This window comes from Drosophila tropicalis, unplaced genomic scaffold (assembly GCF_018151085.1).
Source record: "Drosophila tropicalis isolate 14030-0801.00 unplaced genomic scaffold, ASM1815108v1 contig_593, whole genome shotgun sequence".
In the NCBI taxonomy this organism is placed as follows: domain Eukaryota; kingdom Metazoa; phylum Arthropoda; class Insecta; order Diptera; family Drosophilidae; genus Drosophila; species Drosophila tropicalis.
In genome coordinates, this window is record NW_027173070.1 from 14,114,079 (window position 1) to 14,140,318 (window position 26,240).

General features: G+C 34.6%; 1 protein-coding gene across 1 annotated transcript; it reads right to left on the reverse strand.

Annotated features, from left to right (window-relative positions):
- Positions 1-202: 202 nt before the first annotated feature.
- lbk (lambik) lies at positions 203-26,132 on the reverse strand. Its single transcript, XM_068290073.1, has 9 exons — positions 25,134-26,132; positions 5,104-6,181; positions 3,968-4,039; positions 3,683-3,892; positions 3,474-3,617; positions 2,566-3,401; positions 2,146-2,508; positions 1,804-2,076; positions 203-1,744 (listed from the first exon to the last, which is right to left on the reverse strand). Exons 2-9 carry the CDS (start codon positions 6,006-6,008, stop codon positions 630-632), a joined length of 3,918 nt encoding a protein of 1,305 aa, XP_068146174.1. The 5' UTR covers positions 6,009-6,181; positions 25,134-26,132; the 3' UTR covers positions 203-629.
- Positions 26,133-26,240: the final 108 nt, after the last annotated feature.

Sequence of the window (26,240 nt, forward strand, 5' to 3'; positions counted from 1 at the left end):
AATATTAGTTTTTAGTCGGGTGTCGGCTTAGATATTAATTAAACTTAAGTCGTACATATATGTATATGTGTGTGTGTGTGTGTGTGCATGTTATATACAGTTGTGAATGGGGGAAGGGGGATTATAAATGTTACGCTTAAAACTCGAAATCAAAAAATAATAAATAATATCACAAGCGAAACAAAATTCTAAATCTACGATATAAATTATTCTTTAACTATTCGTCCAACAGTTTTAATTTCAATTTTAATTCCAATTTTAACTTCCATCGATTGTTGGCCCTGTGAATATCCAATTTATTCCATTTGCGAATTCATTAATGTAGATCGACGAAACTAATTTTAGAAATTACGAAGACACTGGTATGTTAATGTCATCATTCCTTTCTCCATTATAAAGCCGCCTTCAGTGGCAAATTACATTTAGATATTTATATATATATATAAAAAAAAGGAAAACTACTATTTAAAACAGTCTTTGTTCATATTTTGTTTTGTTTTTTCTTGTTTTTGGATGGTGGAGGCGGGTGTTTTGGAGGCGCAGCCAACAGTGTGGCTAACACACAGTTTTTGGTATTTTTTTCATCAATTTGGTTTAGCCAGGTGGTTTCTTTCTTTCTATCTCTTTGTCTAAATGTCCACTGGAGTGGACTGCTGAATGGGATTGTAGCTTGTGGTGGCACTTGAGTTACATTTGCGAGGTACCACTGCCACGCCTCCATTGCGACCGCTGACTCTGCCACCACCATCATAATTGTGATTGTTATTTTGCAGGAATTGTTGTTGCTCAGGTGATGAATGATTCAATTCATATAGCTCCATGTCATCGTATTCGGAGATGCCCAATGCATGAGTTGGGGCATATTGCAAATCATTATCCTCCGCATCGTCATCTTCATCGCCATCATGTTCGTTATGATGACCTGGCCTGGGCATGGCAACAACAAAATCCTCAAGACTGCGTTTGACAGCCGCATCAGATCCTGTACCCGAATCCTTGCTAGATAAATGATCTTGTTGCGTATCCAAATCTGAATGATGCAAATAATTCAAAGTTAAGCCCTGCTCCAGACAACGCTGTTCATACGACGGTGTTGTGGTCACTATCAGGCGACTCTGCCCCTCCGGCCCACCCTGACCATCACCCTGCAGATCGGCCAAGCTACGCGGACGCGTCGCAGATGACTGTTGCAAAGGCAGACCATCCAAAACCAATTGAGATTGATGACCACGCAATAGCTGTGTACGATTTAGGGTAGTCAATTGCGTCTGATCGATATCCAGCGTATGTTGGCTAGCTTGTACCCTACTGGCGGCCAATAATTTTCTCTTTTGATAACGCAGTGTACACCAAATGATACAACAATCTACCAGGACACAAATCACAGTCAATCCAATGATGCCCAACAAGAGAACATCCCAATTGTAGTTTTCCTTCACGACCACCAGCTCAGATTGCAGTGTAAATGTACGCGAATTATCCGTAATCTCACAACGATAATGTCCCGCATCATTGGATTGGGCATTCACGATGACCAACAACTCTTTACTGTTCGTAAAGTAATAACGTTCGGCATCTGGTGTATTGGGTGAAATGTGTATGGGCTTATTCTCCTTGAACCATTCCCGATGTGGTTGCTCCAATTCCAATTCAGCATTGGCCACTTCACTCAGACATTCCAAAACACAAGTGCGTCCCACTACCACTTCTTGATATGCCATAGGTATGGCCGGCTGGGGTTTATCTAAAATGATAAGGAATTTAGTACAGTGACTAGAAATTAATCTTGTTGCGTAGACTTACCACTGACTATAAGGGTAGCATTCACATTAATCTCCCCCGCAGCATTCTCTGCCGTGCATGTGTATATCCCTGAATCACTTGGCTTGGCATTAATAATGAGAAAAGCATCCTCCACCCTTTGCAAACGACGCTCGGTGGCCGCTGACAAATCACCAGCAAATTTACGCAATGCAATCTGTGGCATCGGATCACCGCTTGCCGAGCATACCAAACGAGCTGTTTCCCCTGCATCCAATGTCAGATTTGATGGCACATGCAAAAAGCTCGGATGTACTGGAATTTCGTTAAAAGAGATTGTTTATTAGATGTTTTCTCTTAATGGAGTTGTGTATCTTCACTTACTTCCTATAGAGATCTTGAATTTCTGGGCATAGGTTGTACCAAATGCATTGGACACTACACACTGATAACGTCCTGCACTCTCATAGGTTACATTGGTCAAACGCAAGTAACCATAGATTGTGGTTTGATTTGTACTCTGATCATGATGTATCTTGGTCTCTGTGGTGGCTCCATCGTGACCCACACCCAATGGACGTTCCTGAACATGCTGATTATCGTGACGCCATTTAATTTTCAGCTCATCAGTAGCAGCTAATGAGGCAGCAGCCGGTGAGGTGGCAATGCATTCTAGTGTAAGATTAGCTCCCTTTACAGCTAACATATTGCTTGGCTCCTCGATTACTTTGGGTTTGGGAGATTCGGCTAAAAGAACAGATGGATTAATAAAAGTCTAAAGGCTACTGTCTATTTTCCACTTACCACACTTTAATTCTGCATTGTTTAAACTAAATAATGGACGATCTAGAAGATGCTCAGGATAACCACAAACGACATTGGCGAGCATCTGTTGGGACTGTTCAGCGAAACGGGTCTGTAACCACTGACGGAACCAAATCAACTCACAGTCACAAATAAAATTCAACGATTTGAAGATTAGTTTTTGCAGGCGTATCATATGCTCGAACGCATGTGGTTGTATGCTGGCCAATGCATTCTGTCCCAGATTCAGTAACTCCAAACTGCTCAATCCGCTCAATGCTTTTGAACTAATCTGCTTAAGATTATTGCCATGCAAGTCCAGACGTCTCAATTTCCTCAAACTCTTAAATGGGGCAATTGCTGTTTGATCTTCAATGATCCAGGCCAAGCGATTTCGTCTCAAATTCAATTCCTCCAAATTTTTAGCACAATCGAATGTGTTATCCGGCAAATACTGCAATTTATTATGGGCCAAATTCAATGACTTTAGACGTTGTTGACACTCCAAATGCCCCGACTTGAACTCGCTTATGGCATTATGTGATAGATCCAGAGATTCCAGTGACTGAGTAAATTCCCAAGTGTCCAAATCAATGCGAGATATGGAATTATTTGAAAGACTCAAATAATGCAACTTGGTTAGATTAAAGAAACCCTGACGTGAGAGTGAACTAATGTCATTGTGATCCAATTCAATGCTCTCAATATTTCTCATCACATGAAAAACGCCATCCTGCAATGCTCTAATCTTGTTGGCCTTGAGCTGCAGTTTTTGCAGGGACAAGAGGCCCCGAAATGTTGACCAATTGATCTCCAAATGATTATAACTCAAAGCACTGTGTTTAAGAAACAAAAGAATTAGAATTAAAAACATATTGTTGAGAATAGATCCTAGAGATTGTACTTACAGCTTCTTTAGTTTAGTTAGATTCTGAAATATGCCCGACGGAAGACTAGTCAAACGATTGTTATTCAATTCCAAATCCGTCAAATTGTGTAAGGCTTCAAAAGCATGCTCAGCCACACTGGCTATATCATTACCATTGAGTATTCTAGCAGATACAATAGGAATTAAATAAACTATTCTATATACATATTTCTCATTTAAACAACTTACAAATGTCCCAAACGATTCATAGAGGGAAATGAATTGGCCTCTATGGTAATCAATTGATTTCTGCTGACATCCAACGTCTTTAGCATAGGCAAGACAGATAAAGCTTCACTTGAAATCCTTTCAATCCCATTATTGGATAAAATCAAGTGCTTTAAGGCCGAGAGACCAACAAATTTTGGCATTACTGTTATCTGATTTCGCTTCAGTGTCCTATACAACAAAGAAATTGCCAATGTTATTTAAGTCCCATGGCTTTGTTTTAGTGGATATTTAGTTTTTACTTACAGTTTAATTAAACTTGGCAAATTGCGTATCTCCAAGACGCTTGTGTCGTTCAATTTGTTATTGGCCAAATGCCTAGAAGGAAATTAAATATATGTAGGTAAGTATATATAGTAATGATCTGAACAATGGTGTTTGCAATTAATTTGCCCTTTAAGTGCAAATTGGGACATTATTTATTGATGCATGGCCGCAGATAAGACAAAACAGTTTTTTTGCATAATATTATTTTCGTTTTTCTTTGCTATGCATTACATTGATTAAAAGCTTCATGATAAAATCGCAACCCCCTCTGCCGCTTAGTGAAAAAAAACAAGCATAAGAGGAAAAGTTAAAGGCGAGGGTTGTAGTACTCTACAATTTGGGTTTATGCCTCTTATCTAGGGGTTGATTCGATTCCGACTATTATCCCCTACTCCACAAATTTTTAGCTATTGCTGTTTTTAGTTTTCTACAGTGGTCAAATAGATGATCGAAAAGTTTTTCTTAGTTTTATAGTTCCTATAGCGATAAATGTAACCTTTTAATGTAATGATCTAAGTCCAAAATGTTTAGTTTTAAATTAAAATAAAAAGCCAAGAATATTATTATTATTAAAAAGCCGGGAATATTACACCTTTGATGAAATTCAAAAAGGTCGGCTTAAGATGGAAGAAGTTATAGAACTATATTAGTCCTTTTTCCTATGAAATCTAAATTTCTGTTGAAATGGAATTCTATTTAAATATTTATTGTCTCTCCAAAAATTTCGAATGTAAGACTTATTAGATCTCATAAGAATTATGAAAAATTTTAGAAGATGTGAGAGATTAAAATGGCCTCTTCCAAACATTTACTAAAAATACAATTAATAAGATCATAAATAGATAAAATTCTAAAGAAAATGAATAAAAAAACAATATTTTTAAAGGCAATAAAAATATTCTAATCAATTCTTCTATAAGCATTTTGGTATAATCATATACAGGTCCAAATCGTTTTCAAATGTTCGATTTAGGAGAAGAGGAGTAAGAAATTTCTTCTTACTTCATTTTCTGTTAACAGTTGGACCACAGTAGAGTGGCAACTTTAATGCCAACCCCCGCCGATTGAGACATCCCCCCAATTATTTTATTTAGTTTTTTTTTTTTGGGACTTACAGTGTTTGCACATAGTTGGGTAGAATGGGCACACGCTCCAAATGCAATTTATCACAATCGAAGAATACATTCAGGCACTTGCACTCTTTGGGACAATTGATGTTGTTGTTGTTTTGGTTGCTGCCGCTGGATTTGGCATTAGATGATGCCGCAGCAGCTGCCAAAGCCTTTTCCGCCAGCTCATATTGGCCACCATCATCGGCCACAAAGCCATTCGTTTCCAATGAGGCCGATTGAAGGGATGAGGCAGCAGCATGGGATTTAGATGACGAGGCCACTGCATGTGAGAATTCCAATGGAATATGCAAGGAGGCGAAATCCTCATTGTCTATATCACCGCCGCCATTGTCTGCAGATTCATCATCGTCGAGTGGTAGAAAATGTTGACGTTTGGCTAATGCCAGGGCTGGAGATCCTGCTCCTAGTCCTCCGCCACCGCCACCACTCTTTGCCAGCATGGCAAATAGTTGTTGCTGGGGTAATTGATGATTGTAGGTGGCGCCTCCTGATTTCAAAAGTTCAGTCAACGGTGGAGAAGCTCCGCCACCGCCAACGCCTCCACCAGCATCTGTTGGCAAGCTCTGACAAATTGTTGTTGCTGTTATCAGTAGAATGTACGTAATTAGCAGCAATTTATTGATTTTATTGAAATCATTGGTTGTTGTTGTTGTTGTAGTAGTAGTTGTAGTATAATTGCAATTATCATTATGACGTCGTCGCCGCCGTCGCCAATTGGTACTCAGCGAAGCGAGGCCTGACATAAACATTATAAATTTACTATTATTCCTCTTATTGTTGATGATGTTACTGCTGCTGCTGCTACTGCTGCTCCATATTCGTTGGTTATTGTTTATTTTGTTGGTCTCCTTGTCACCGCGTTTTTGTTTTATGTCCAAAACGTGCATCTCGTTGCGCTTTTTGTTTGTTTTATGCTTGATAAATTCGTCATTCACTTCTACCGAAAATCGTAAGTGCGGCCATTAAAAAAGTGCCGTTACTTTATGCGCTTGCCGGCGCATATGCTTTTGGCCAGTGTTGGTAAAGGTCCATCCATAGCCAACCGCATGTTGAAGATCATCTGCAAATGAAAAAGAAGAAGAACAAAAGCAATTAGAGGTTTAATTTCTGAGAAATATTCAAGGTACGGATTTTAAGCGAAAAATAAAATAAATAACACTATCAAAATCGCCATAACAATTCGAGGATTCATTAGTTTTGGTTAAAAAAAGAGCCGACAAATAAACAATTTTTTTTCGAAATTCTAATCTCTGGGGGTGTTTCCTATTAACGGGCTCATCCTGTGGATCCATCTGTGGTTATACATACACTTGCAGATAGATCTAATCTAAGAGAAAAATCTCATCTAAGATGCCGCTTATTACGATAATGAAGGACTTGCAATATATGTCTACATAGGTTCCATTATAAGTTTGTAAGAAGCCAATAAAACGGCATTGTTTTAACTGGCATCTAGTGTAATTAAAAGGGTGTGCTCGTTTTTTAAATATCAAAAGTTTTTATCCCTGACAACACCAATAACAAGAGCTTTTACATACTATTGTACACCAATCTATGACGTTATAAGAATTTCGACTCTTAAATAACATGGCGTGACAAAATGGATTTTAAGTAGTTCAAAACTCAAGCGATTTTGGAAGTAGAACGAAACTGTTCGGTCGAAACTGTAATGGACATAAATTTGTGTAATCAAGAAACTCAAAAGCTTCCAATTTTGAGCAATTTTGGAATTTCAGAATTTCGTATTTAATTTTTGGGACTTTTGGCTCGACATGGTTTTATGAACCTAATCAATGCTTAAGTGCAAGTGAATCTAGTCATAACTATAAATCATTCAATTTAATTAATGGAAATTCAAATTGTAATAGCTGCAATCATTTGTCTGTTGTCTGTTACGTAGTTCATCTAACTAATTAATATGCAAAAGGTTCCTAAAAATATTGTCTATTGACATTTATTAAAATTGTGATGATGGCAGCAACTGAATCTGCCTTGGCCAAGTGGTTTTCTTTACAATCGCGTAGGTGTATCGAAGGAGAAAGTGCCACAGCTGCTTTTTAACTCATTATGGCAAGGCAGAGCATATAAACTATAGATGTTAAAATAAAACGAAAACTCTCTAGTTTAAAAACTATTTTGATGTGGTACACATTTGATTTCAATAGAGGGAGAAAGACTTAATTCTAGTTTGCTGCAGCAATTTAATGTTTTCTATATAAATAAATAAAATTTTTTGTCTCTTCTGACTGAATACAAAAAAAAAAAAAAAAGTTCACACTCATTAAATTAAAACACGACGACCGGATGTTTTTGTGCGAGTGAAAAAAATAATTAAAATGAAACCAAAATGAAATAAAAACGCGCCAAGCCAACGTTTTGGTTTTTTTTTCTTCTCTTTTTTTTTTTTTTTTAATAATGCAAACAAAACGCACTCGCAGCACAACCGCATCATCAGCAGCAGCCCAGCCCAACCCATCATCATCATCATCATCCGGAGAACCAGAGGCATAATATGTTCAGAAATTGTAATGTCTTCATCTCTCTACATTTTCGCAGCGTTTGCAGTTTGTTGACTGACTGAATCTGAATATATATATGACTCAGGGGCACAACAACACCACGAAGAAGAGGGGGCGAATCCAAAAGCCCACAAACAAAAATTTGTTTTTTTTTTTTCTTTGGTTTTTGGTGACATGCTGTGAATGGCCCGTACCATCATTTGAAGAGATAACATACATATGCATGTACATATGTACATAAATATTGGAGCTGGGATGCTGCGCATTTACTTGGCGCTATCTCACCTATGGGGAATGGACATTGGGCGACGGGCGACGGACACAGCGACAATCTCATTTTCCCACACGACAGCTAACAGCAACACCCACCAAAAAGGGCAACTTTAGCAAAAAACAGAAAACAGAAAGCAATATATAACCACCACAAGAAAACAAATGGCTCAGCAATTACCGCAACAGAGGAGATCTATCTGTATATAGGCACAGTCTCTCAAACGAGACTACTAAAAATGGTCTTGCACACAGATACAGAAAGAAAAAAAAAAAGAGTCTATCTCTATCTCTCTCTCTTTCTCTATATAGTATAAATGCCCAGACAACCAAATTTAGTAACAAACAACAAATGCAACAAAAAGCGTAATGAAATCAAATAAAAAAAGTGTTCAACCGCCGCCTCAGCCGCAGTCGACGTTCACTTTAGTTTTTAAAGATTTTTCTTCAAAGAGTTTTTCTTCCAACAACAACAACAACTATGGCAAGAAGTAGGAAAAGAAACTTTCCGCACATTTCTCACATAGCAGCACAACAGCCAAACAGAGACTCCTGCTCTACTCGCTTTGTCTATATATAGTATATACTACAGGGCGATAGACTTGCCGATCTTGCATTTTGGCCCCGCAGCTCTTTCCACCATCCGCCTTCTTTCCATCCAAACATTCAAGTGTCCCAACTGAAGTGGCTTTTGATTAGTATTTTGTAGTTAAAGTTAGCTTGGCCCCAATTCTCTTTAAATTGACTTAACCATAGTAAAGAGTTCTGTTTTCGACCATCCTAACCCTCCTCCTCCTCCATACACACAATACAAATCATCCGCAATTATCTAATCAATAAGTTTGCACTGTCTTTTGATCGCATTCGAGCGCGGTATCTACAGAGGAAACTGTTTATATTTTTCCAAATACATTTACCTACATACATCCATAAATATTTATTTACTTTTTTATTGATATTGTTTGGTTATGGGTTGGGTAAATATTATATATATTTAGGCTAGGGCATGTGGCAAGAAGAAATAATCAATTACATACATCTTTCAGGTTCAAAATTTTAATTAAAAGAAAGTCTGCTTTAAGATTTTCTTCACAGTTTTGGGTAAAGGCGTAATCGAAAACGCTTTTGGGTTTAAGAGTCATTTCTTTGCTTTTAGAAAGAGATAGATTTTATATTCTTGACCAAGATAATCTAGTTTAAGATCTTAAAAAGTATGTTTTTTAAAAAGATAAGAATGTTTTCCATCCGAATACGAAAAAAGGGTTATTGGACAAGCTTTTAGGGTGTTTTCTTTTGAAAAAATAGTCTTAACGACAAACGTCGACTAAGTTTGTCAAATTTTAAGGTTTTGATCTTGAGTTTTGTGGCTCCAGAGAAACACAATAAAAGATAAGGTAAGGATGCGAAATACCAGTTTGTGGCCAATTTCAGTGCCAAGACACATGAGGATTGTCACAGGCGAATTCTAAGAGAGTTTCAAAAGAAATTTCTTTCCCAATAACGGTACAAGGTATTATAAGTTAATCTCCTGTTAATATACTAAAATATCAATTAAAATGACTCACAACCCCCCAAAATGTACGGCTATTTTCAGCACAAGCGATTGTTTGAGCTTAATTAGTCTAGCCTACCACTTAAAATTAAAGAAACTACATTTTCAATGACTTAAAGATGGAAGCATCTTAGTATGGTCCTAAAAAACAACTGACTAACTGTAAATCACTAATTAATTGCAGAAAAAGTAAGATTCAATATATGAATGTAATACATGTGTTTTTTCTCAATAATCAATATAAGTATGTATTTTTTTTTGACAACTTTTAAAAAAAATATTTTTCACCCTATGAGTTTTAGCGTATAATTATGTAGGTTTCGCTATATTCTATACACTTTTGCTTTATGTATGGATTTTTCTCACCTATCGATCATCACCTTACAATTCATAATCCTAAACATGAATGCGGGTCCATTAAATCAAAAAAGATTTGTGTGTGTGTGTGTGTTGTGTTTTTATTATCTATCTGTTTTGTATATCTCTCTGCTGATCTCTGTCAATGATCTCTGATCTCTGCTTCAATTTTCACACACCAATCAGCGGCAAGCGCTAATTTCCTCTGCCCACAATTTTTTTTTTTTTTTTTTTTTTTTTTTTGGGGGGATTCCACCATTTTGAATTAATTTGCATATGTAATCGACATATGCTGAGATCAAAAGGGAGAGACTAATTCGCATTTATTTAACATAAGTTCTTCTTTATCGAGAAATATGGAGGGAAAAACCCACACTCAACGGACCTTGGAGTGATTTGATGATCAATATCAAATGGAAGCTTTCACTTTGAACTCATTTTGGGTATAAAAGTGATTAACATACGATTGGTTGGTCTTTCCGTTTTCTTGTGTGTTTTGTATCGATGTCAACTCCCTCACAATTTATTAGATAATAACGGGTCCAACAAATGGTATTGTTTCCTTCGAGATGTTGCTTGATTTCTTGATATGATAATGTAACACCAACCAACAACACACGCAAACAGACAGCTACAGAAATCAAAAGATACAATGAACACCAGCTATATACAAAGATATAGATACCAAAAGTCTACATGTGTGTGTGTGTGTGTGTGTACCTATGTTTCTTCTAATGATCATTAGGCCTTGTGTCGAACAAGAACGACATCATTTTTCATTCGAGGAGCACAGCATTCGAGACAATCCACAATCAGTTTATGTGTTTTTTTTTTTTTTCTTTCGTTTTTTTTGTTGTTTATATAATTATTGTATCTATACATACACGCACAATATTTCGTTTTTTTTTTTTTGTTTTGAGCATTTTACTTTACTAAATGCCTTCGCTGCATTTTGATTTGACTTAATTTTGACTTGGCTGTATCTCTTGATTTCATTTTGGATTTGAATTTTAACATTTAAATTGGTAATTTCTGTTGTCTGTCTGCCTGGTGGTTTGTGATTTGTTTTTCTCGTTGTTGTTGTTGTTGTCGCCCACCGCTTGTGTTTTGTTATTTTTTTATTTCCTCCAGCTAGATAGGCTCGCAGTGATAAGTATGTGACGACATTTCAATACTCTAGCTAATTTAAATGTTGACTAAATTGACTTCTTGCATGAGTATAATAATCTGCATAGGCTTTTTAATGGTTTTAACCATTGAAAACTTATCAAGCATAAACAGTGAAACGTCTTTTTGGTAGCTTTATCTTTCTCAGTTGTAATTCTTAACTAGTTTTAGCATTGCACACATGATATGGCCTTTCCAACTCTATAGTTTATACAAAAAGCTGCTTTTGAATCATAGATCTTGGTGGTTCATTAGGAAATATTGAACCATGATAGGCATTTGCTGAAATTTTTGAATAGAAGAGTTTCATTTTGTTATCATTAGAATTAATCCTAGCAAGAAACCTTAATTGTTAATCATTAAAGGTACTTAAACTTCATTCTGGATTCCTAAAGCTTGATTCTGGTTAAATAGATAATCCATCTTAACTATTTCAAAGAATGAATTCTGTTTTCTAAAGTTTAAATTTCACTGATATACACAGTCTTTATTTTATAGAAATTTTAAATCCCATCCCCCGACTGTTGTACAAGATAATCTCTGCAATAAATTGAATCATGTTACCAAATTCGACTACCTAAAAAATTACTATGCAATTAATATCTTGTCACCAATTAATTTAGTTTTCGTGTACTTCCAAGTTCTATATTGTTGGGTGAAAAAAGTGCCTCTAGCTAATGTATTGCATTTTGTAAGGGCATCAAAACGTTTTCTGTCGTTCGCCCAAATTGTTTTTCTGTCTAGTGTGTGTGTTGTTTTTATTTCTATTTTCCATTTGTTGTTGTTGCGTTTTTTTTTTCGTCTATTTCAGTTGTTTATTGCCTTTGCCAAATGAATAAAAATATATACAATATTTTTATTTATTTTTTTTTCTCTCTTTCTTTTTATTTTGTGAATAAGCTAACTGAGACTACTCCGCGCTGTTGTTGTCTGTGGCTGCAGTTGGCTTTAAGTGTTTTTAGTCGTTGGCGTTTTTTGAAAACGAGCAAAGAAAATCCAACAAAGGCGCAGTGGGCGAACATAGTCAGCTAGCTGAAGAAAGATAAGGAGAGGGGTGGATAGAAGGAGGGAGGGAAGCTGTGACTAAAGCAGCGGCTGTGGGCTGTACGCTGGGGGCTCGGGATATGGATGTGAGGTGTGGTATGCTGCTGAGTGCAGCTGCAGCAGACGAAACTTTGAGGCCAAAATACAAAAAGCAACAACAACAACAATTTTCAAACATTTAATTGAGATGAAGAATACGAAATACTCTAAAAATTCAAATGAAATAAAAGAGTATTCTTTTCTGCACACTGGGATGAAAATGAGCTTTGTAATATTATGCGACAACATACAAAATAGAAAGAGTAAATAGAAAAGAATCGTTCCTGTTTTTAAATTGTGCCAAAAAATAATTATTATCAATAGAAAGAGTGTTAATTTGTAACAAAAATAATTATTTACTTTAAAAGAATTACGAATTTGTAATTAGTAAAGTGTTTTCTGCTGAATAAACGAAACCCCAAACCATAATAGGGGTAATGGTAATCAAGGGAACAAACTCAATTACTTCCCGAAGAATGGGCGTATCCGGTTAAAAAGAGCCCGGATAACCGTGGTCCATTTTTAAAACTGATTAATAATTATTATTTTAGACTTTTATTAATGTAATAAAAAAAAATTAAGAGAACGATTAATGAATCGAATAAAAAAATTATGATTATAAAGATTTACGATTTTTATAATTAATAATAATAATTATTTATGACTTTTATTATATTATTCATAAATAAGAAACATTTTTGATATGATTCAACGATTTATGAAATATAATAAAAAAAACTGACTTTTTTTTTTATTTCGGAAATTTTGTAATTTAATTTTCCCAGAAAAATGTCACTTTTTCACTTTAATTATTGACTACAAAAATAATTGTATTCCTTAATGTTACTTTCGATCCCACTGTGTGTTCGTGTTAGGTTATCTCTAGGAGATGTGGAAGAGACAGGGGAAAAGCAGACGAACAGCAACCGCAATTTAAAGTTGCAATATTTGTCGCGTGGTTTTTGTTTTCAGCTTCTGCGGATTTGTGGTGAGGTGTGCAGCAGCAGCAGCAGCAGCAAAGTGCGTGGGCACGAGAACGGAAACAGCTCTCAGTTGACGTTGACGTTAACGTTGATGTTTGTCGTTTTGTTGTAAATGTGTGTTACGTCAAAGTGACCGCATGTACGCACATCGATAACTACATGCATTAGTATGTGTGTCTTACAATAGCAAAAACAACACACACACACACGCATAAGGTAAAATCGTCGCGCTGTCTGTGGCAACTAATTAGGTAACAGAAGAACAACAATAACAACCGCGACAGCAGCAACCAGAACACCCCATGATAAGCGGCAGAGCAGTCGGAACGACGCAAAAATAGCAACATAAATTTCGCGCACACACACACACACGCAAGCACTCTCCCACACACATACAGAGAAATAAAATCCAATAAGAAACAAAACGGTACCCGGCCTGCCAGCCTGTCTGCCAGCCTTATACATTTACGCTGTTGCTGTTGTTGTTGTTGTTGCTTTTGGGGTTTTTTTTGTTTTTGTTGTTGCAAAAAATAAATTTAATTTTGTAGCCATTAATTTTCCACTCTAGATACCGAGAGACAGAGACTCAGTCATTCAGGCAGGGCCTGCTAATTAAATAACTAAAAGAGTCTGTTTTTTTTTTTTTTATAATTGTTGGTTTATTTTCATTTGCTCACACGCTAATAACGGTTTATTGGCAGTAGCTGGAAAGCGAGTGACAGTCTGAGTGGAAGAGAAAATGGAAAGAGAGGCAGAGCTCTTGAGCTTTTAACACCTAGTACCCTGTAATAAAAGCACAGGGTGACCTGACAAAGGATCTACGCTAATCGGCTAATAGCTAGAGTCAGGTAATGCAAAATGAAGGAACATTGCCCCTAAAAGTATGCAATAGGCAGGTGAAAAACTTCGTTTTAGCTAAAACATTTGGTCTTTGTCGCTAATATTCTCTATAGAGATCTTTGTAAATACATTTAATACCAAATGCACATTGTATTTAAAAACATAAATTACTTTTGACTTTCTGTTGTATACTTTAGGGGGCTAATTACCCTCAGTTTGTATGCTTAAATAATGTCAACTAACCGAATATTTACATACGTGGCCATAACAAGAATGTGGTTCAAAAAATAATTATTTTCTACTTAATTTTATTGTTTTTTAGTTTTACAGGGTATCGAAAAGGTCGTTTTATTGCAACTACTTGCTAAATTTTATTCAAGTTCAATTTGGCGCACAATTAGTAAACATTTTTCTTGCGTATACATATACAGACAACTGTATAAAAAAGTGTACATATATATGTATATGTATGTTTGTGTGTATAATAAATTAACGTCTTTTTTATCGCTCAAATGATAAACCGTTTTGCTTGATTGGTCTAAGGCACATAAATAAAGAATAAACAAAGCTTTTGTTGCTATTATTTGTGAATGTTTTTGTTGCCGTTTGTCCCGGGGTGGGTGAGTTTTGTGATAAGAACTATACTGAAAGCATTTATGATATCATATGCTAAAAAAAAAAAAAAAAAAAACAAAATAAATAATAATAATAATAATGATGTTCATTTATCTATAAGTCAGGTGTAGTCAGTAGTAAGTAAGGCAAATCAACCCAGTGACCTTAACCAAGATAAAAAAATAAAAACAAATAAATATATAAAAACTTGAACAAATTTTGCAGGTTGAAAACAAAAAAGTTAAGAAAATATAGTAAGAATCGTTACCATAAATTATTCCCAAACAATATCTAATTACATTTAGTAGAAATTTGAGTGGTTGGAACTTGAAGGCAACTTTCTCATTAGTATTAAGTTTTTTATTTAAATATTAGAGATCACTTTAGCTTCATTATAAAGACAAAAAAAACTTGCAAAGATGTTTATACGTAAAAATAATGGTTTTATTACGAGTTTTGATGTTTTTTTTTGTTTTGAATGAAACATTTTATTAAGCTTTGTAATTTAAGTCAAAAATTTACAAAACCAAAGCTTCTTTATCTTTGTTTAGAATATTGTATCATACTTCTGAACCAATGCCAGACCAGAATCTAAATTGTAGGGTCATTATTAAGATGGGGTCCCTTAGCCCGGTTAATGGGGAAATTTGCCCCTTAAAGTATGCAATATGATATTGTTTTCAACAAATTTAATTTTCAAAAAGATTTTCTTTATAATAATTGCTTCGATGATTGTTATTTACGCACAATACATTCCAAAAGTTCTTTGAACGCTTGAAAAGCCGCATTCCTGGGCTGCTTATTGCATACTGTAAGGGGCATATATTTCCCATTTTACAGCCCTAGATCTGCTTAACCAAAATTTTTAATATTTTTATAAAAAAAAAAACACCCAAAAACTCTTATATGTATAACATATATACTTTGCCTTTTTAAACTGTTTGAGTAAAATATTTTATTGTAAAATTCAATAAATTAATATTAAACATGTTCTCATTTCTAGACAAGACTTTATATTAGGCTCTAGCCTTTACTAAGTTAGTTTCATTTTCTAAATTCTCACGTATACATAATATTAAAGAGGTGTCACTTTATTTTATTTGAAACACTGTTAGTATATTGTCATGATGATACAAACTTTAAAAGTAAGTATGTATGTATGAACGTGCACGATTTCGTAATCTTATTTCCAACATTCTCGAATTTCTTAGAATGCCACCAAACACGCCCAGAAATTGATGTGTACTTTCTGACATCACCTGCGTTATATGACATTTATTTTTGATAAGGATTTTTGTTTGTTTTGTTTAAATGAAAGGCCTTGTCGATCTGCCCATACAAAAAGCTCATTCCAATCATTGCAAAATAGAGAAAAATTAATACGGTCAATTTGTTATTGTCCAAAAATATTTCAGATAAAGCCAACGAAAAACGATTATCCTATGGATCCCCTAAACGAAAAAAAAGTTTCCATCGTTTTGTTTTCTTTCACAAAATCTCAGGCATTTCAAATTGTAGGGAGACAAAAAAAAAAAGTTCAAGAAAAATGCTGTCAAAAAAGAAGATCTTAACGAAACACAAAAAAAAAAAAAAAAATAATAATAAAACGATCTCTTGCCAAAGAGGACAAAAAAAAGAATAAAACCAAGTAAGAAGAAGCTGTCAGTTCAGAGGTATCCAAAACTGAACGTGGAGGAGCATTCAAGAAACGCTGCCTCATTGGATGGCTAGCGGCGGCGTCGGCTCTGCTGCGCGCGACTTAAGTGAGAAAACCAAGCGCGACACCAACACCAAAAACCGGCTATTGGGAAGCCCTCGCACTCGCATTATATGCGCTCCTACGACTCCTCCGCCTCCTCCTCCACCGACATTGTCTCTTCGTCTCCTGGTTTTTGGGCTCAAAAGGGAATTGAATTGAATTTCCAGTCAACGTTGAAATTTCTGTTGGATACTTTTTGTTTTTGGTTTGGTTTGGTTTTTTTTTTTGCTGTTCATTCTTTTCGTCTTTTCATCGAAGGTGTGAAGAAAAAATACAAAATACAAAACCAGCAACAACAACGACAACAACAAAAACAACAGCACAGCACGAAATTCTGAAAAACTCCAGGAACCAAGCAGCAACAACAAAATCAAGCCAAAGATCTGCACAAGAGAAACAGAAAAACTGGATTGGGCCTTGTTTTCCAAAGACAGAAACAACAACAACAAGAACAACACCAAGGAACCATGTGGGACAGAGACAAAAACGAAAAGAGCGAGACGCAATGAGCTCGCAAAGATATATTCTGGGGATTTCAGTTGCATTGTTGTTGTTTTTGTTATTGTTCTTGTTGTTGGATATGATCGGTTAGATATGTATACATGCATTTATATATACATATGTACATATGTATGTATGTGAGTTGCATTTTGTGTGTGTCTCTGTGTATTGGTTTGTGTATTGTGCGGATTAGAGAAAAGACCAGCATCTGTTTTTTCCTTTTCCTTGGTTAAAAGGAAAAGGTCAATCTTTGTGACTTTTGTGTTGTTGTTGTTGCTGGGTTTATATTTTTATGGTCGACTTTCAATTTGGGGACACTTACTACAAAATGCATACAAATTTTAGTTTTCTACCTAAAATAAACAATATCATTGATAAATAGTGAAAAACCTTGCACTATTCATAATTGATTTTATCGGGAAAACTCTGAAAGACTTTTTGACCATGAAGAAAAATAATATTTTGAAAAAAACTTCAAAAAAGAGGACTACTTTAAGCACTACACTCATACACTTCTCAATCGATTCGCTTGAAATTTGATACAAATATTCTTATGTATGTATAATCTGATAGATTTGTCATATCAATAATTTAAAGAATTCTTTTTCATTATGCTTAAAGTTGGTCATGGAAACTAAAAGTACTTTAGTAATTAAAAATAATTGATACATATTCCAATTTTGATTAGGACAGACTGGTGTTTCGCCCTCAAAGGCTGGACGACTTTCGTCCAATGTCATGTGCACCCTTCATAAAGATTGCTTATTGTCCATTTAGTTTGGATTGGATTGGAATGCCCAATTTGACCAAGAAGTAAACATAATTTTCTTTATTAATCCAATCAAAATTGTGGATTAATGTTTATAATTCAAAAAAGAAGCTTGAATACCAAGTTTTGTATTAATAAATTAAAAACTCGAGAGAGAGAGAGAGAGAGAAGTTTGCCTAAATAAAGGCAGACAGGTTAATGACCAGTTAAGGACTGGACTTTTAAGTGCTTTAATCCTGGCGGATATATGGGTTCATTTTGAAAAAGTAAATTGGTTCTCTTAAGTACTTTACACATTTCTTTGTAAAAAAATATATTTTTTACTTTAAACTTTTTAAAAATCTATAGTAGGAGTAGGATTTCAAGTGACACTGATTGCTGATTAAAGAGTATTTCGTATGTGACTTGTAATTTTATCAGCCAAAGGGTTTTGTGTTTTTTAACCATTTTTTTTTCCAAGGAACTTGTAATCTTAAATTGAATTCTGGGATTAGGGTAAAAAACATCATCTCATAAATGTGAACTTTAACATTTATTTTCCTTCTGTCCCTTTTTACCCCCATTACTCTGACTGAAATGTGTCCCCAATGATACAGATGTGGATGTGCACGTATTTCACACACACACACACATACACACATGACAGACATACATATACACCGCATATGCACACAATTTTTAGAGATATAATGCCAGCATAGATAGATAGAGGCAACGGCGACAAAGATACCGATACTTCACACACACACATGCACACGCACACACATGGCTACATACTCGTATACATAATTTCCAAACAAAAAAATCATTCTTTGCATTCAGACAAGCCTACGACTATCAGATACCCTGCGAGAACTAAGCAAAGTGATTTAGAATTCTTCTATAAAGTTACACATTCGTAAAATATTTCAAATCTATGAAGTTTGAAATTAGTTTACAATTTTTTTTCCAATAGTTTAGTTTAAGAATATTCCCACTTCCTCTGAGAGTCAAAACAAAACCTCTAAACTTCTTACCCCTAGACTAGGATATTTCCTTTAATAAAAAACCTGTTAGGCCCCAAAGCAACTTTTCTATAATTTTTCTAAAATTGAATCGTTGAATCAATTCGTTTCAGTCTCTTAGAAATTTTAGTATACCCTCGGCTCTCTTCGGATAGGGCATAGTGTATAGAAAAAAAACTATTCAACTTCGAACCGAATCTGATTTCTGAAACTGATTATGTATCTGTGTGTGAATGTGTGTGTGTGTGTGCGAGTGTGCGTGTATGCATGTGCGTTCTGACGTCTCTTCCAAAGTCTCTTCTTCGTCTGTGTCAGTGTCTTCAATGCAAGCCGACAAGGAAGGCAAGGTAAAGCAGAGGCAGAAGCAGCGGCAGAGGCGGAGAGTGGCAGGAGGAAGGCATCTGCTGATTTGGATTCAGAATCCTCCACACTTCAAGTAGACGGGTTCGTTTGGGTCGGCTTAAATTGGTTTTTATTGTTGTTGCACATGTCCATTGTTGGTGTTGGCCCTCGTCGTTTTGACCATATTTCTTTCTTATTTTTCTTTGAAGTCGCATTTAATTCTTTGAGTCGTTCTTTTTTTCTTCCTTTTTTTTCGTTTAGTGTGTTTGTGTGTGTGTGTATTCCCTTTTCGCTTGTCTGTCTGGTTCGAGGTGTGAAGAAAAGAATTTTTCTGTGCAATAATCTTGATGCCTTTTTAAGATTTGTTGCTGCTGCTGCTGCTGCCTCAGCCTCTGTGTCTCACCTTACTTGGAGTTGGAGCTGTTGTTAGCCATTCGCTTCAGTTGAAAAATGGTTTGGGCTTAAGAAAATTTACGCCATAAAATGTTGAAATAATTGGATACAGCTCCGTCGCGCAGCTTCAGCATCTCAGCTTTAGCTTCATTCTGGATTCGTAAAGGTTTCGCCTTTACGTTGGGTTTCCTTCCTTTTTCGAATGCATTTCAAATTGCTAATGATGAGAGAGATGGCCGAAAGAAAGAGAGATGCCTTACGTGAGACAAGAAGTAGACATGAGACACGCCATGGTCACTCAGAAGAGCCCCACCAATAGTTTGTTGTTGTTGTTCTTCTCCATTGCAATTGCAATTGCAACCCCGGGCCACTCCACATTGCCCTCAATAGTAACTACGAAACGAACCAAACCAGGCAACGAACCATTAAATGCATTTATTTATGAGCCCAACGATATAATCTTTAACTGAAAAAATTGCCAGCTCCTCCATATGCATATGATGTGATGAAGGTGATATTAAATTTAACTAGAATTCACACCTGGAATGGATGTTTGTGGCAACTGCCTCAACCTACGATGAGCACGAGCACACGATTTGCAAAATCCAAAGTCGAATTTGATCAAAGTGCTATATGGGAATAGATTTATGATTGTTAATATATGACTAAGCTGAACTTTTGTTTAATACAAAAAACAAAATGTAGAAGGCGGGGCTAACTTAGGCCTTGACGAAGTTTATATACCCTTTCAAGTTTTTGCATTACTTTTTTAATACCCATAACTTTCAAAGTACTACAGATTTAAACTAAAAAGTCATATTTTGGTTTATCACATGCCATTTTGTCATATGTTTGTTTGACAGTTATCTATGTACATATTATGATATAGTCATCTGATCAAATTCGGGAGGACTTTATCCTATTATATCACCTTGTCATCTATGTAATAAGTAAAAGGTTTTTCCTTGAGGTATATTAAAGTTATTTATTAAAGTTTCCTTTTCTTTACTGATTCCTATAGGAATCATTTACTCATCTGAATGTTTAACAGGTTCCTATCTATATCTCTTGAACCTTGACAAAAAACCAAAGTTTTTAATCTTGAATTCCATTTTTGAGCGATAGTTCCTTTGATAAAGTCATCCTATCATTATTATAACACACAAATATTCATTTCTATATCACCATTTAATCTATATAGGACGAACGGAATATATTTTATTAAATAAGAACATCTTCTAAATAATAGGACTTTTATATATACTGTTTTATTATACCACTATCTTGAGCTATCTAGTATGGATTATACATCTTGTATCTTGTTATACGACCATCTTAAGCAACATTAAAATCTTTTTATACATATGTAAACTTTAAGATTTTTATACAACAGTCCCAATATATATTTCTAGACAATTGTCTGATATTGATCGAATTTGCCAAAATAATAAGGACTTTATTAAGCTAAGAAACATTAAATCTATTAACAAAATTTGGCAATTGCTCAAAAATCAATGAAGGTTTTAAAAAAGTCACTTTTTGTCGCCCGTTGTTTCTAGGGGGCTGTGTAAAAATAATGCGTTTGAGCTAAACAAGACAAATGGTCAAACACATAGAGAAACGGGCAAGTTTACATTGTCTTATCCTATCAAGAATGTATACATATGTACATAGGCATATATACTCTGATCGAATATCTTTCCTTATACTTAAGCCTGGCACACTCCTGCTAAAAATTGATATGTACCCCATTTTTAAGGGTACATTAAAGGTTTTTCACAGAAACGTGAACTTACATTAGAATATCTCGTAGTCACTTTTCTTATCTAATTTATTGTATTTGCGACGTTTTTGTAATTTAATAAGGTAAGAAACGTGAATGTGCATAGGATTACCTATAATTGTTTTTCCAACTAATTTCTAACACAATTACTTTGACGTTTTCCTAATTGAAATAACTTAACTTGAGTCAATTTGGTTGAAAAGTAACATGTATTAACGTTTTAAAAGTTCCAAAATAGGAAAAAACTAAAAGCGTTTTAAAACTAATTTAGTAGCAACTTTTTATCTAATTCCCGTCTAAGCCTAAAATCAAATACAGATTGATTTAGAGCTCTCTCGTTTATGGCTGACTAATAGCCCATTCTAATATGGAGATTTTTGTTAAGTAACTGTTTTTTTTTGCTGCTACTTACTTATATCATCCATTGTATTTTCTACTTAATTCATAAATATTTTAGCACATTATGGCAAGAGAGTCAGTCAGTCAGTCAAATCTTACGACTACAAAATGCATTAACACCTTTTTCTGTTTCCCCACCCTTCCCCAGTCGGGGTTGTCGTTCTTTGTTGTTATTTAGGTTTGGGTTTGTGCCCAATACCCGCGAATAGCTAGCTTGGCCCTTGTAACAGAAAAGTCCAGGCCCAGTCAAATGCATCGAATGAACAAAAAAAAAAAAATCCCCCTATCGACAGCAAACTGGAAAAAAACAAAAAATTGAGAAAAACCAGCACGAACATTGAGCCGAGGAGCTCAGAGAGAACCTCATAACTAAATTGCATTAAGTGTAATTATAACTAATTAGAAAAAAATGGCAAAAAAAAAAACAACAGCAGGAGAAATAACTGGCACATGAAACGAAACAAAAAGAGAGAGAAAAAGAGAAAAAAAAAAACATTTTAGAAATTGTTGCTGCTGCTGCTGGAAAGTTATTAAAGCCAATGGAAATATTTATGATTTTGTGATTAGTTCAAGCGAAAAAATACAATATAATAGAAAAAGCAACAACAACAACAACGAAATTTACCATGAATACGAGAATATAATGTAATGTAATTGAGCAATTGCGATTGTTGTTGTTATTGGCTGCTGACTCAAACGAACGGAAGGGAAGTGAAGGCAATTTTGAATGGATCTAGTGTATGCATGGGTCATGTGTTTGAAATGGAATGCATATTGCAAATATTTGATAATTATCAAGAGAAATAGCATTGCTGAATAAGTACTTACATATGTGTACATATAAAATTGTAAATTATTGCCATATGCCTTGCAGTTGCCGTATTGAAATGTCTTTTGAAATTCCTTTTCAACTCGAATGTGGAGCATGGAAGATAGCATAAATGAATTTGGACCACGATCAATTAAATGTCAACTTTGCTATGATAAAACCAAATATTCCTTTCGCTACTTATTCAGCTAATGTTGTCTTAAAGCCAGATTTAACTTAAATGTAATATTTAGTAAGGACAGTAATGACATTAGCTTGCGGCTTATAGAAAGCTACGCTGTCGGTTCAAATTGCTCATAAAGGGTTTCTTTCTCGCGATTCTTTCAAGTTTCTCCATCTCAACAGCTGGTTTTGAAGCTAAAATCTTTGTGACGAGCTGTGGCACCTGAAATTTTGCTTGGGGCCTATCTCTATTTTGCACTCTGTTTTCGGCAACGAAAATGTTTATTATTCGATGTCGAATGTCCTTCTTTTAAGTGTCTAAGAGGGCGAATCAGATTGGATATCTCTTATTATAGTCAATAGATATTGGAAATTATATCTTTAAGTTTAAAGATGTTTAAACTGGACAATATTATGACCGTTATGGTCATGATTGTTTTGTTTGCTGAAAGGTTCCGGTCCTTAATTCAAACTTTAGAAAATAAAATATATTTTAAAAACATATGTATGTACATATATGACGCAGGTATTAATACTTTAATTCAAGATGATTTAATTCAGAAACATTTCTTTGATACTTTTTCTTGAAAACTTTCTGAATGATTTGAACTATATAAATATGTAAGGGAATCAAGGCAATACAATGATTACCACTGACTTTATCACTGACACCATTTAGGTTAAAAATGTTTATTTGGATTGAATAAAAATTATATGATAATTGATTAACAAACGAACCTTGCTTAGAGGTTTAAACATTTTATTTAGCTAATTTCTATTGATAATTTTAATTTTTAACGATTTTTTCAGATCCTGAATTTTTCTGTTGATTTGTTAACCTAAAAAAAGTGTTTATTAATGTATATTACCAAAAAATCATTCCCCAATACACATTTTCACACAAAATAGTTTCGATATGGTAACACTTGGACACATTCATATATATTTTTACAGCCCCATAAAAGTGCGCAAAAAGAAACATAAAAATATAGCATAACAGCTCGTCGAAGGCTTTTAACATATAATAAAAGTTTTTAACCATCGTATAATTGTAATGATTATTTATCGATGAATAAACAAATTTCAAATTTTGTTATTAGTAACAAAAAATGATTGAAAATGTCTTTGAAAGGGTATTAAGACTATTGAAAATCTAGTCTTGATTGCGTTTCGGTAAAAGATAAGATCATAGAATTTTAGCAAAGTTATTTCTTATCTTTGCCATGATCCATAATGTAAATTGGGTCTTTATTGGTAATCTCTTGGCTAATTTGTTTGCAATTTTCAAATGCCTCAACTAATTTATCATAGGAAACATGTGTGAGTGTATATGTACATACATATGTATGTGTGTGTGTGAACAATTGTTTTTTTCTTCTTGGCTTAATTGATTGATTGGAATTCACAGAGAGGTCTTACAATAAGCCTTTTTTAAATTATGCTTTTGACCAATTTAGATTTTTCTCGCTTTTGTTACGATCCAAACAATTCCATTTTGTTCATTGAATGTACAGATTTCCTGCATAAGATATAGTAAGAGATACTTTAAGATTATCATTATGCCAAGTCGTGGTCAGTCATAGACATGGAGAAAGAGAGACTGAGAGAGATAAAGGTTGAATGTGAATTGAAGGCACAATGAACCGAGCCCCTACACCGGAGGCATTTTTTTTTACATTTTTTTTGAGTGAAATAAATCATTTAATATAGCGCGCCATTTATCATCTAACATGGCTGTAGATCATTCATCTTTTGCCTAGCCACACAGTTGGGTGTCTTAGAAACTTGAGGAATGGCAAATTTAAATGAATAATAAAAACACGAGAAGTAAGCAACATTACCTTCTCCCATCATATGCTCTATAATCATGCATAGGAACTACAAATATGGAGCTGCTTTTTATTATCTTAGTTTTGCATTCTGATGAGAATGAAATAAATAATGACTTTCCTACTAGAAGAAACTACTCAAGTTTGATTTAAATAGAAAAGAAACATCAAAGGGAGCACAAATTAGAGTTAAAAAATCTTATATGGGTGTTTCCCGTATTTCTTTTGCCTCTCTTATCTAAGCTAACAAATGACGGAAGAATTTTAAAATGGAAAGTGAAAAATCTAGCCTTTTTTAATTAACTTTGTAGTTATGGAAGAAATACTGTAGTATTTGAGGTTCAAATACGCGAATCATTTTTAAGCTTGCAACAATTTTACTTCAGAAATGTTACACAATTAGAAAAGTAAATTTAAGGTGAAAGTAATTCATTTTGGAAACGAAATCGAAAGACTATATACATATGTATATCCTTATAAAGCTTTTTCGTCCGTCTTCACACAGATCAAGCCTTGTATCGCTAGCTTACAGCTAGCTTGATTTTTAATTTGGTCTATGTTTTTATGTTGTATTAAAAAAAACATTGATATTTATTCTGAGGATTTTAAGTACATAGTACGAAAATAATAATTAATATTAATATAATAATAATAATAATTACATTCTTTTTTCTTTTCTCTTTTTCAACAATTCGTAGGGCTAATTGACCAACTAACAATTAAGTAATTTGCTTAAGCTATATGTAACTAAAGGAAATAGAGTATTTGGCAGTCGGTAAACGATGCCAATTTATATTAGCTAGGAAAATTCGTTTGTGATTTTCCTCCCCAACTTAATTAGGCATAAAATACTTACCCAATTGTACAAGTACGTAGGAATAACGATGTCCGTTGGCTGGCTGGATGAATGGATGGATGGGTGGGAGTGTGGGTTGTGTGTAGCTGCTGCAGCGTAGGTGGATGAGTAAAGTGATGTAAACAAATTTGTTGCCCCAGAGCCTGAATGTCTGCGACTGCGACTGGTTCTGTTGTCTGTCTAACTGTCTCTCTGTCAGTCTGTGCATATGTGTGAAAACAATTTGTATTTACAATCTGTTTTTGTATTCTTCTTCAAAAATGATTCCCTCCTCCTCGTCGTCGTCTTTCAGTTTAGTTGTTTATTCGTCACTTTAACACGGTTCGACGTCACTGAAAACACCGACACGCACACACACACATAAATGGAGAATTTATTTTTATATATGCTTTTGTGTGTGTGTATTGGTTTTGTATTTTTCTTCAATTGCGGTGGCGGCACGCACACACACACACATACTTGCGCGCACACATACACACACACAGTCACACGCGAGTAGCACACGCACGCTCATTCAACAAAAACAACAACAAGAACAAATACACTGGGCAGCAGCACGTAACGAGAATGAATTCTTGATTTGTTGCTATTATTTCTTCTTATTGAAAATGTGACTTTTTTATCAGTAATTGTTGCAAATTGTCTACTATCCAAGTATAATCCAAATTGTTATTGTTTAATTTTAATCATGCTATCGAGCATATGTATGGTTTTTTTTTGTTATTGCTGAGATTTTTTATGCTCTCTTATTTCGTCGTCGTCGTCTCTCTTTCTATTCTTTCTCACACTCACGCTTGATTTTTTAGAATATTTTTAAATCCGCTTACGTTGGGCTTTACGCAAAAAAATGTCACGCAATGTGCAATGCAACACTTTATTTATTTAAAATAAATCACAATTTGTTTTTGTTGATTTATTAAACTGTTCTGTGCCGCATTTACTATTTTATTTCGATCATTAAATTATCAAAGACTCGCGCAACGACACGTCCGCTCGCTACGAAATTAAAAACAACACTGAAAAAAACCGGTAAAATTTTTAAGAAAAAAAACAACAAATAGTTTCCCAATTTCGTTTTCCAACACTAAACTTATGTGAAAGAAACAG

Bases quoted from the DNA above. Each gene is read 5' to 3' on its own strand.
- lbk (XM_068290073.1), bottom strand. From the start codon at position 6,008: ATGCACGTTTTGGACATAAAACAAAAACGCGGTGACAAGGAGACCAAC. The intron at 4,040-5,103 runs GTAAGTCCCAAA...ATTTCCTTCTAG, and splicing joins CCCAACTATGTGCAAACACT to GCATTTGGCCAATAACAAAT. The intron at 3,618-3,682 runs GTAAGTTGTTTA...TGTATCTGCTAG, and splicing joins ATGAATCGTTTGGGACATTT to AATACTCAATGGTAATGATA.